The sequence below is a fragment of the Globicephala melas genome, chromosome 1, assembly GCF_963455315.2.
Source record: "Globicephala melas chromosome 1, mGloMel1.2, whole genome shotgun sequence".
Classification (NCBI taxonomy): Eukaryota; Metazoa; Chordata; class Mammalia; order Artiodactyla; family Delphinidae; genus Globicephala; species Globicephala melas.
In genome coordinates, this window is record NC_083314.1 from 130,767,958 (window position 1) to 130,781,140 (window position 13,183).

The following is a 13,183-nucleotide window of genomic DNA, read 5'->3' on the forward strand; positions in this document are numbered from 1 at the left end:
AGGGCAGGTGATAGATGTGGAGAAGACAAGGCTCTGGAGATAGTCCTGGCTGTGGTGTTGCCCACTATTGGTCCAGGTAGAAGGGCATAGCTATAGGGGAACTTAAATGGGAGGCCACTTGGTCTCATGCATATTACAGCTCTAGGGATGGCACTTCAAAAATCTTAATCAGAATAATTGTAATTGTACATAGCAGCGTTGGTATCTATTCTGATCCTTTGTCTTATCCACTGATGGAAATAGGGCTGCTGCTTCCCCGTATAACAGCAGTAAGCATGGTGGTATTGTGCACTAGCTATAGTGCCCAACTGCCCAGGTTCAATCAACTTATATTTCCTAGTTGCATAACCTTGGACCAGTACTTCACTCCTTTGTGTCTCAGTTTCCTCATCTATATAACAGCCGTGATAACAGCATATAGCTCATAGGGCTGTTAAAGGATTCAGTAAGTTAATATAAATGAAGAGCCCGGAATAGTACCTAGAACATAGTAAATACTCATTAAATGCTACCTAGAATAAAGTTATTATACAAGCTGACCTAGGATGGGGAGTAGAGAGAGAGATTTTAGCAGCCTCAGACAATGGGGTATGCGTCCTCAGTTTATTTCCTAACCCCCTTTTATTAAGTTTTATACATTTTTAAATAATTTTTTTTTTCTTTTTAAGAGCAGACCCATTATATTTACTGATTCTGTTTTAAAACTGATCATCTACCAGGAACGCTTTGCCTCTATTTTAAAAAGTGACAGTCACCTCTTGCCACTGCTGCCTTTTCTCTTTTACCCTCCTATTGGTCTTGAATATAATTTTGTCCATCTATTCTTTTTGTTTTCTGAGTAATCAAAGAATAGGCACTTGACTCTGGACTAGACTACTGGCTCCATGTCTTATTTTTCTGGGTAGCCTTCAGCAAGTTACTTAATTCCTTTTGGCACTGATTTCTCATCTCCAAAATTTAGATATTATTTCTAACCTTGTTGAATTACTATGAGGATTAAAAAGGATATCAGTACATACAAAATACCCTGCACAGGGCCTGCCACTTAGCACAGGCTCCTCTCTCCTTTCCTCTTTCTATCAGCCATTGTAACGTTGATCAAATCAGGAAGCTCTGGTTCTAACCCCACTCTATCTAAGGACACTCAATCAACTGAAGTTGGAACTGGCAGCTACCATAGCAGGTTACTTGTCAACGCTCACGGAGTTGCAACAGCCCTGAAAACAGTTTGTATCAACAAGGTTTCAGTGATTGCATACTAACATAAGCATTACCTAAACCTGAAGGGATAGCACATTGCCAGAACATTTCTCCAGCCTTCTGCAAGGATGATATATGACCCAATTAGAGAGCAGGGGCTCATGAAAAGCAAAGGCTTACACTAAACGTCTTGTCCTTTGACCATCACTGCTGGTGGAACCAGTTTATAGCTAATTTGCTATCACCTAAGTAAATTGGGGCACTCAGATGATAAGAAGTAAAGGACAGATGCTTGGGATTTTACAAGAAAATGTCTTGTTAGAGTATTTCAGAGAGATATTGGGCATCTACACAAAGCCATGAAGAGTAACTTCCTCATTTTCATGTTTTTAGAAGTGGTGATGGAAGAGTGGTACTTTGGCCACCTGCAAATGAGCTCAGTCTGCCCTGGGGAGGTTGTTTGACCTCTTTTTCCTTTTGAGGGAGCTTCTTTCCTTTCTAATTTTCTTCACACACCAGAGATTATGTATAGTCAGTTACAGAAGCCATCTCAAAGAAAAATGGATTTGTTTTCTGCTAATGATGTTCTCCTGAGATATGTCTAATAGTGTCCTCCACAACACACGGCACATTGTAGGTGGCAAAGGATTCTGTTGGCAGACGGACTGCTACAGTCTCTGGCCTTTTATGGAAATTCAATTCCATCTAGTGCAAATTGAGGCCCATTAGAGGAAAGTGTATTCTAAGTCCGTGGAGCTATTGGCAATGCTGAAACCAGAGCCCAGGTCTTCCGACTCTGGTGAACGAACCATCTCCTATTCTGGTTAATGTTTCAAAGTTGGCAATTTCTTAAGAAATAATGAAAATTATATAATGCTCAGAAAAATTATTTTCTAATTTAATCATTTAGAAAAATTGGCAAGACTAGAGTAAATACAGCTTCCATGAAATAATTATTTACCAAAAGAAAAAACACAAAGAAAAGGTAAGAACAGGGGACTTAAAACTTGATATCTGGACAAAAAATAGCTTTTTACCCCCCAATCCTTTACAGTCTCTGGTTTAAAAGCCTTCAAGGCTTCAAGGTCGCCCACTGCCTAAGGAAGGAAGCCCAGACACCTCAGCCTGGCTGGTACTTAAAGCCCTTCCTATCTGGCCCTGATCTCCTTTGCAGCCTTGCCTCCCACTATTACATTTACGTGTGGCCGACAAGTAGACAGACTGCTCTGTTTAGCTTGTCCCGAATACCTACTTGGCTTTTCCACATCTCTGCTTTGGCTGTTGTCCCTTGGCATGAAACGCATGTCCTCATCTTCTTGAAGGCCAAAATCAAGGCTCCTCCCTCTTTGAAGCTTCACTGATCATGTATTCAAATATGAGCTTTCCCACTCTCCAATTCCCTGGAAATTCCAATTCTAATCGCTCCTAAGGAACTTACCACGTATTAATTTGTATTAGTGATAACAGGAGTAGTGGCTGCTACCATTCACTGAGCGTTTACTAAGTACGTGTTACCACGGTAGTCATAACAAATGTTAGCTCTTTTAGTTATATGAAAGATACTTCAATTTGCGTGATAGATATTCTATTCCATGAATTATAAATTCTCAGAGGACAAGCCCACAGGGCAATTCTCAGCACCTTGTGATAAAATTTATGCACGATAAAAACGTACAGAATGAAAAGCTAAAGTTGCTTTTTTTTTTTTTTCTTTTCACCTGTGCCTAAACAACTATTGATTTTTGCATTTTCTAACTTTCTTTCAGGGATTCTTGTCAAATAAGGGGTTTTATAGGTTCATTATTCTGCTATACAGCAGACCACAGCAGATCTGCGTTTCCACACGGTCACAGCCAGCTGATGCTGAGCAGTGGTGCTCTCCTTAAGTACATACGTAGAATCAGTGTCCTTTTCTTTCTTCCGTATTCCAAAGGCCTTCCTTGTACGTTTTTTCAATCCTGTGGGAAAACAACAAAAGGTCAAAAAATCTATTTTCTATTTGAAAGTTCCTAGCAACATGCAAGTGAACATATTTTTAAAGTTGCAATATATTAGTTAAATTGGAACGTTCAAAAACCCGTGAAAGTTTCTTCATGTGTATGCATGTGTGTGTGTACATGTGCATAGGATTCATTACTGTTTTTCAACAGATGTTTATCAAGGACATGGCACTGTAAGTTCTTAGCCCTATGAGCAATGTAAGAATATTAAAAAAAAAAATGGAAAGGAGATCAGGACAAAGTACAATAAAGTAGGCAAGCTTTTCTTAGACTATTGTTAGCCATCGCCCAAATTGGTGCTGTGCAAAGAAACCCCATCACAGACTTAGAAGAACAGTAATTTCCAGGGTAGGCGGATTCTGGACACTAGGATAGTTCCAAGACAGAGATTATGTAAACCATACGAAACAGACACATTGGCCTGACACTTCTTTGTATCCCATATTCCCAGTTCATCTTTTTCTACTTCCTCAATTCAGTGGCTATACTGGATTCTCTGAACATCCCCAATATCTGTTCTCCTGTATCTCTTTTCTCTTTATGTGGTCCTTGCCACTGGCTGAAATGCTTTTCCTGTTTTGTTGATATTTACAACTTCCATATGTGCCTTCACAGCCCAGTCAAATGCCCCCTCCTCTGTGAGGGCCTCTCAATCTTAGTGCTGTCAGAACTGACTATCCTGTGCTCCCCCAAATGTTGCTGTTATATGTATTACAATATATCAAAGCATTCCACTTATTAGTTCCTACGTCAGTTTCCCTCATAGACTGTAAGCCTTTCTAGGACAGAGGCCAAGGATACCCTTGGTATGTCCTCTACGTCAAGTAGAGGAACCAGATAATACTTGTTGATTTAAGATGTTTTCCAGGAAGCATCATTCAGGTGGTATTGGGGTAAGAAGTCTCCTTTTCTTCCATCCTGGACAAACCAAGCCTACTCTTGTATCTTCTATACTTCTCCTGTCAAGGCTCTGTCAGGGATTCCTATCTCCCACGTGTCCTGTAATTACATATGTGGCTTGTGTGTTTCTCATGTTAGTCAGTATTATTCAAATATACCAATGCCTATATAGTCAAAACCTTAGACTTGTTACTGGTGGTTTGGAACTTCATCCTGACAAATTAGAGCTGGAAAAGTCACTGACGTTCAGGATTTGTTTGGCACTACCAGGTGGATCAAGGGGAAAAACACTGACAAAATCAGAGATTTGATGACATCTTTTTTTAAAACATGTGAGTCAGCCCAGACCACTCAGATGATCTGAGTCATTCATTATCTGGCTCTTAGGATACTACTCAAATATAATCTCCAAAATGCCTCGGTTTGTCTAATTTTGTATTTGAATACTCATTCCATTTAAGATGTTTAGGTCTTTAAAATGTCAATGTTTGTTTAAAAAAAAATCTCCTCCCACATTAAGCTATTCTCCATTACCCTCCACATGAAGAGTTTATAGAAAACTTATTGACATTTAAAACTACCCACCCATAATATTTAGGAACACCTTCTCTCTGTTCATTTTTAATTTTGATTGTGAAAAACTTCTTTCTTCTCACCTGTAATTGCCTTATCTCCTTATAGGGACAAAATATTGTAGTTAAAATCATTTTCCTCCTATAATTGTTCTTGGGCTTCAAGTCTCTTACTTGGCTTCTCCATGCTTCTAATTCAGCTTTGGAGTCACAATGAATGCTATATTCACCAGTCACTACTGGTTTTTATAGAATTATAAACCAAATGCTATTATTATCTTATGTTTTCAAATTACTCTATTTTCTGCAACTTGACCATGAGACAAGAGATAGCATGCCCTACCAAACAGATGAGAAAATACAGACAAATTCCAATAATTCTTGTATTAAATTAGTAACAGAGCAGGCAATAGTAATTTTCCATAGACTCTGTCCTGTTTTTGACCACCAAACTTGGATAATAGCCAACATGAACTAGGTCATGAACGTCACGAGTTGTCCATTTTCCAGTGAAAAGTGCCCTGGATCAGGCTTCAGGAGACAGAGTCCATTCCCAGCATCATTTCTAATTGTGTAGATGAGTATGAGTTACATTCTTTTTGTATTTCCATCTCTCAGTGTACAACAAATCAGCCAGTAATAAGGAATGAAAGAATTTGCATATGTTCACAAAATGCAATGCCATTCTGTAGTTTTAGTTTCACTGAAAGTCATATTTCCCATATGTAAAATACATTCCCATATATGGAACATAAATAGGAATACACTAGAGATGTGACATTCCAGAAAAACAAAACTAATCGAATTATTGCATAAGAAAAAACACTGAAGACTTTTCCCCCTTGAAAGGTGGAAAGATATGAGAAGTTTATAAGAGTATGAAGAAAACTCTGAAAGACTAAAACAAAGTTATGAAATATAAAAGTTATTCGTATCTTAACAGCTTTTTGAGAAGACCCAGGAAGAAACAGTCATACCAACCATGTTAAAAGTGAATGGAGAGGTGTGGTCAAGTCTTTTGAGAGTTTATTTAAAAATATTCAAAGAAATTCTTCAGAAGAGAGCATGGACAGTCAAAAATCTTACAGGAGTAACAAGTTTAAGACACTGTGTCTGGTAAAATGATAAGCTTAAAAAACAGTATATCCAATGATTTTTCACTTCTGACTCCAATATAGTGTAATTGTTTTTAGGCTGGGTCATGAATTTTTGTCAACTATTTCTTTACCAAAAATAGGAGGGAAAAAAAATCAAGTGTCTTTGAGAAATGAAGTAAATAACTTTTCCCTTGCCAATATCAAAACAAAGAGATCTAAAGAGAAAGAATTTTAAGGTCCTGATGATCTGGGGCTAGAACAGTTTTCTTCCAAGCTATGGAATTGAGAACATCCTCCTGTGTGCATGCAGAACTGGGTCGGAAGTCTGGCCTGTGCCTCTTAGCGTCCCTTCACCTAATTTAGATTCTTTTAGCTTCCATCGGTATTATGGGAGAAGCTAGCAAAGTCTGGAAACAACAACAACAACAAAATTAAAAACAGACTGAGCTTTAAGAGGGTAGGAGAGCTTATTTCAAAATAGGTAGTCCTGGATATGATATTACAAGATAGTGAAATAAAGAAACATGCAGAAACTGACAATAGTGACAGCACAAATATATATAGTAATATTTGTAGCTATCATTACTGAGGTCCTACCTATGGGCCAGGTACCAGCTGCTTTGCATATGTTGACTCATTTAATTTTCTTACAAACCTTGTGAAAAAGTAGGAGATGTTTTCTTTGCAAATGATGAGCCTGAAGGTTCACCTGAGTTAGGTTTTATTTATCATCATCTCTAGGGAGGAAATTGGAGGCTCCTTCTCCCTCCATGGATCCCCAAAGTACCTCTGGACTCTGTCCTAGGTTCCTTTACACTCTCTCCCTGGGGCAATTTCATTCACTCACATGGTTTTATTTTCCATCTGTATGCAGATGAACCCTAAATCCATAGGTCAGATCCAGTACTATCTCATGAGCTTCTGGATATACAGCACTTCTTCTCATGCTCAAACTTCTACAAAGAGACATCAGGTTTCTTTGAAAGCCTTTAGGTGCCTATATATATACATATATATATATATGTATATATATATATACATATATGTAATCAAACCTCTAAAGGTATGTCCAATTGATTAGTTTACAATTATTTTCTGAATAAAATCTCCCTTAAAATGAAATAGTTCTCCATGAACTAATGAATGGATAAACAAAATGTGATGTACCCATACAATGGCATATTATGCAGTCATTAAAAGGAATGTGATACTGACACATGCTACAACATGCATGAACCTTGAAAACATTATGCTAAGTGAAAGAAGCCAGATACAAAGAACTACCTATTGCATGAGTCCATTTATGTGAAATATCTGGAGTAGGCAAATTCACTGATACAGAAAGCAGAGTAGAGGTTGCCAGGGGTGGAGTAGAGGGGAAATGAGGAGTGACTGCCTAATTGGTACAGAGTTTCCTTTTGGGATGATATAAAAGTTCTGGAACTGGATAGTGGTGATGGTTGCCCAACACTGAGAATGTACTGAATACACTTAAACATAGCCAAAATGGTAAATTTTGTCATTTGTATTTTATCACAATAAAAAAGAAACAGAATAGCTCAAGCCAGATTATTCTGTGACCAGAGGGAATAAAGATAGGAGGGAGTGAAAAAGAAAAGAAAGAGACAAGGAAAATTGGCTTAAAAGTTTGGAATCTTTTTTTTTCCTTTTTATTTATTCTTTTGTAAAGTTGTCAAATATTTAGTTAAGAAACTGGGAGCTATATAGTCACAAATCTGTGTTCATGATGACCTTCACCATCGCGAAAGTGATATGTCCGCAAGAATTTACAACTACAACAACCCTCCAGCTTTTCTCTCTCACATAATAGCTGTTTACAAAAAGCTTGTCATAAACACATTTTTATGTAATGTTCCTTTCAGCTTTTCTCATCAGATTACAATGTTATGTTAATCCCTACTAGACGGTAAGCTCTGTGAAGTCAGCCACTCTACTATGTAGATGCCTGTCTTTATTTTCACTGCCCCATAGTGTTTCACGAATAGAACATTCCTTAAAGTGAGTTACTCAATTGTGTTAAAACAGAGGCATTATTTCTCACCTTCTTTTCAGACTGCAAGTCAGGCCATTGGAAGCTTATGAAATCAACTTGTTAGGGTGAAACTTCCATTCGAAAATAAAGTAGAAGAGAAAAACTAAGTGTGCATTGCCTGTAGAAAGGATGAAGACTGCATCATGAAATTCTTGGCCTCAGCTGTGTGGGTGGTGAGTGTCTGCAAACTGGGTGACCATGTAAAATATCTTTCTTATGATAACTCCAAAAAGTTTGAAAGTCTTTTAAAAAAATAAACCTTTCTTTTAAAAGTCTTTTAAATTTAAAACACAAATTACTGTGTTCACTATGTTTTTCTCTGAAATGTCTCCTAACTAATTAAAAAATAAAGATACCTTCCTGACTTTGAGTATACAACTCCACAGGTGAGGAAGAAATAATACAGCAAAAATTTACCTTTATCAATTTCCTTCTCTCCCAAGTGTAACTGTTCTATAGAGGTTCACTAAGCAAACACTAAATTCTAAATTTGAGCCTTTAAATGTTACAATGAAAACAGAATTTGTCAGAGGGATCCTCCAAAACAGAAAATTTAGCCTCTATACTATATACTAAGTTTATCTCCAAGATAACTTAAAGGGACTGGGATGGGAAGAGATGTGGCACTATATTTTATTACCTTCCTCACTCATGTCACAGTCTTACACACTGCTTTCACTAACAGCTCTTTATTATGGTGTTAAACCCCCCATATAAGCATTTTGCATTTAAAATTGATGAAAAGGTGTCACTTTTGCAGATCATGTTCCTGGGGTGTACTTGATCCTTCTTCCCACTCCTCTACAAACAGTGCTTTTGAGCAGAGCTTGGACCAGTCATGGCCTGGGCACAGAGCTGGCTCTCAGAGTGACCTAGAGCTTTGGAAGAAAGAGGAGAGGGTGGCAGTGACAGCTGTTTAGGGTCACTATGCAAGACACAGTTCACAGAGGAATGCAAACAATCTTCTCGTGTATCTCCTCCAGAAGCATGAAGATGCCCCTCCCAGATACAGAGCAGGAGGCGTGGTGGAAGGGAGCAGAAGGACTGCTTTCTTTGGACTCCAAAGATCTGGAATCAAATCTTTTTTTTTTTTTTTTGCGGTACGCGGACCTCTCACTGTTGTGGCCTCTCCCGCTGCGGAGCACAGGCTCCGGACGCGCAGGCTCAGCGGCCATGGCTCATGGGCCCAGCTGCTCTGCGGCATGTGGGATCTTCCCGGACCGGGGCACAAACCCGTGTCCCCTGAATCGGCAGGCAGACTCTCAACGAGTGCGCCACCAGGGAAGCCCTGGAATCAAATCTTAATTGGACCTCTTACTGGCTGTCATTTGCAGCAAAACGTATAGAGAATCTGAGAGGCACTGCGTTACTTTCAATGTAAGATTCATATCCTCCCAGGACATGAGGTTTGGAGGAATAGCCTCAGTTTTTCTCTCTATAATCCCTAGGAATGAGGGGAAGGCAGCGCTGGTTCACTGAATCCCTCATACGTGTCACGCACTATGCTAAGCATTTTCACAAACTAACACTTTCAACAAGCCCAGACGGTATCACTAACCCCTACTTTATGGATTAAGAAATAAACTCAAAGTGATTAAGTTCCTTTTCCAAGATCACCAAACAAACAAGTTAGATAAGACCAAGATTTTGAGCCAGGTCTGTATGCCTCCAAGCCAAGCGACTTATCGGGTAGTCCCGATGCTTCTCTCGGTACCCAGGGCCATGCCTAGTACACGGTGGACACACTTTCCATGTTTGTCTTAACACCTTTTTAAAAAGCCACTGAATGTTTGTATAATAATTAAAAGAAAAACCAAGTGACTTTTCTGGATGTTTGCAATCTACATTCCATTGATGTTTAGTGTTTGAATATTTATTTGTATGTATGGAGGTATCAGGGAAAGAGAAGGAGCCCTAAGCTGCATGGGGTGGACCTATCTGACAGCATGTGCATTGGGGGAGGGGTGTGGGGTGACCTCACCACATTTTTAGGTGAAGAATGTATACAGTGGCACATTGAAAAGCTAAATTTAGCCCAAAACACACATCATGAATAAAAACCAATAGATGTAATTTGTTAAGTACTTAAGATGTTTCAGGAAATTCATCAGGAACTTCCTTATCTTAGCACAACACAATCTTATAAAGCGGGAGCTATTATTATTGTATTGATTACATACCATGGGGCATGAGGAGTGACTGGTGTCAGGTCACACAGGTGGCAATTGACGGACCACATTTCTTTTTTTTATATTCATGGTTATAGTTTATTACAGAAAGGCTTATTACAAATTAAAATCAGCAAAGGAAAAAGGATGCTTAGAGCAGATTTCAGGAAAAAAACAAGTGCAAGCTTCCAGTTGTTCTCTCCTACTTTTGCATGGGTAGTGCTTAATTCTCCCCGTAGCAATGTATGACAACACATGTGAAGTGTTGCCGACCAGGAAAGCTCACGTAAGTTCAGAGTTTTTACTGGGGGTCAGCTCACATAGGCATGGAACACCTGCATGACTGACCTGAGGTTTTCAGTCTACAGTCCCCTAGATGTCAACTGATAAACCCAAAGCTTCAGGCATGCAAAGACAGATGCTCACCGCAAATCACACTGTTAAGACTAAACTATCTGGTATGGCTGAAGGTTTCAGATATACAATGCCACTCTTATCAGGCACTTATCCAAGGGCTCCCTCGGAGTTTAGTTCCCAGCAGTTGGGACAGACCACATTTCAAAGTCCCCTCTGCCTAACTCCAGAGTCTATGCGCTTCAAGTCTTTGGAATATCTTTCTGTTGGTTGACAATTCGTCTTGCCTTCTTATCAAAAAACCCAAAACCCAAAAAAACCAAAACCTTGATTTCTTTTTTTAATTGAGAAACATTTTTAGGGAAATTAGGCAGTATATTTGTTAAACACAAAGACTGTGTTTTGCATGTTTAAATCTTTTTGTGCTGCCCAGTGAATATAAGGAGACCCAATAAATGTTTGCTAAATGGATTATTTCTGTAATAAATGTAAATTTTCAAGCTTGAGTCTTCGTCAGCTTGGAGGGTTACTCAAAGGTGAATCACATGTAATGGAATTACTTATTTTCTGCAGGAACCCAGGCCAAACATTTGGTCTCAATAATAAAAAACAGGCAAATTTAATTGCCCTGGGCGTAATGCCACAGATTGACAGCAACTCTCACTGGCAATGTCTATTAATTATAATGGCCACTGTATTTCTGTCAGGAAAGATTAAAATGCTTTGCGTATTAGCTCTTCCCCTAAGTTTTAAATATAGGTACTATAATCCAATTCAGATTCTTTGTCCTAAGAAGGTCTTACAGAAAAATGTAAGACCAGTTAAGATGAAGGCCACTCTCTCCCAAGATTTTTTATGATATTTATGATTTCCAGTGCCTAGACTATTGCCTAAGATATGGGGACGCTTAATAGAGGTGAGTACCAGGGAATATGAAAAGTCAAGTTCAGTGTCGAGCAGTACCTGGCACAGGGTAGTCACTTAACAAAGTTTGTTGGTTGCTCTACCCATTTCCAGATTGTTCAAAATTGGTATGCATGTGGTCTGAATGCTTTACTTTCATTTTTATGTGACTCAAAGGAAATCCAGGTGATCTTTGTACTTAGCACAGAGCCTCTTTACAATATGGTACCCCTTTATTCTGAGCTGAGCCTATTGGGGGAAATATGCATCTTAATGACACACTCCATTGGTGCTGGATTGCAAAAGAGGCTGATGTGGATGCCACCTTGAAATTCAGATTTGATATACGGGAGTTCAGGTTAGTGCGCTGAAATGGAGATGACCGTAAGACAATTAAGACTTCAAGGGCTAAAAATAGTAACAACTTTTTTTGTGTGTGTGGTATGCGGGCCTCTCACTGTTTTGGCCTCTCCCCTTGCGGAGCACAGGCTCCGGATGCGCAGGCTCAGCGGCCATGGCTCACGGGCCCAGGCGCTCCGCGGATGTGGGATCTTCCCGGACCGGGGCACGAACCTGCGTCTCCTGCATCGGCAGGTGGACTCTCAACCACTGCGCCACCAGGGAAGCCCAAATAGTGACACCTTTTAAAGAAATATTTGATCTTTTGGAGACATGGTAGAAATGTTGAAAAGAAAATGGTCATGGAACAGGTTTGCCACAAGCGAACTTAGTATTTGCTATGCCAATATCAGTGCAATGAAGGAGTTGAGTGGGAATGGGAAGAATTTTAAGCAGGTGAACAACTTCTATTAAGCTTTAAATACAGTAACAAGATCCATGGGAAACATGCAGTTGTAAAAAAACGTAGGAGCTTTGAGCTCTGAAAAACTTTTGTTCAAATCCCATCTTCACTACCTCCTGGGGTAAGTTACATAACTTCTCTGACTCTCAGTTTTTTCAGCTATCTTAAAAGGTTTTTGTAAAGTTTAAATGGGTGTAAAAGCTTCGTATCATACATAAAATATATTGTGCATCATTTTATGCATATTTTTCTTGCTTTTCTTGCAGTTTTGATAGTTACAAAGCAACTAGAAATCAGCTATTTTAACAGATTACATAAAAGTAACTAAATGCCTGATTTCAGCACTTACAGCATCTCCCTAGCTCTATTCCTTTAGAAATAAAAATACAACATCAAAATTTGAAAATAATCAAATTTTCAAAATCTCAAGCTTCTCCTGGTTACAGCTATAAAAACAAAACCAAGATCAAGAAATGTAATTTACTAACATCTATCATAAAATATAAGTGGGGATTTAAAAACTCACAGTAAGAAATACAACAATTTCCTGAAGCAGGAAAATACATCATTGATGAAGCCTTTACTGTGTGCAAATCTATTCCAAACTTTAATCAGCTGGTCATCCCAGCATGATTTGAAAGTAAGCCAGTGTTACTTTTACTTGGGTTAGTGGTATATAGAATTTGTTTTCTGCTCCTACCAGGTAGGGAGAATAACACTTCAAACACTAGTGAAATTAATTTGACGTGTTCCTTGGGAACCTTGTTCTGTAAAATGGTTTTCCTCTTATTCTCTATTTCTCTCCCTCATTCTCTTTCCCCACATTCATTGATTCTCTTCTCTCCCCTCCATCTCCAGTCCCTCCCCAGCCTGACACTGACACGTAAACAGAACTGAAGTTAACGATCCTGCACAGAAGGATTCTGGTTTTCAGGCATAAACAAATCACCAAATCTCATTTCAGGCATAAACAGAAAAATTCACCAAATCTCATTTTCCAAACACTCCATTTTCAACAAGAAAATAAATCCAAAAGAAAGCAAACTGCACAACGACAGAAATGCTTTTCGTATGCTCTTGTCTTTTTATATTTCATCTGGAGAGGAAGGAGCAAGTCCTTTGGTCAAATTTCTA

The 13,183-nt window shown here is 38.8% G+C and overlaps 1 protein-coding gene across 26 annotated transcripts in view; it reads right to left on the bottom strand.

Moving 5' to 3' along the window:
* Positions 1-13,183, bottom strand: part of SGIP1 (SH3GL interacting endocytic adaptor 1) — a 214,722-nt gene that overhangs the window by 116,089 nt on the left and 85,450 nt on the right. For all 26 annotated transcript variants that reach the window (XM_060304507.2, XM_060304506.1, XM_060304576.1 and 23 more), the window contains one exon: positions 3,095-3,158. In XM_060304507.2, the coding sequence (XP_060160490.1) occupies positions 3,095-3,158 (64 nt within the window). The remainder of the gene's footprint in view (positions 1-3,094; positions 3,159-13,183) is intronic.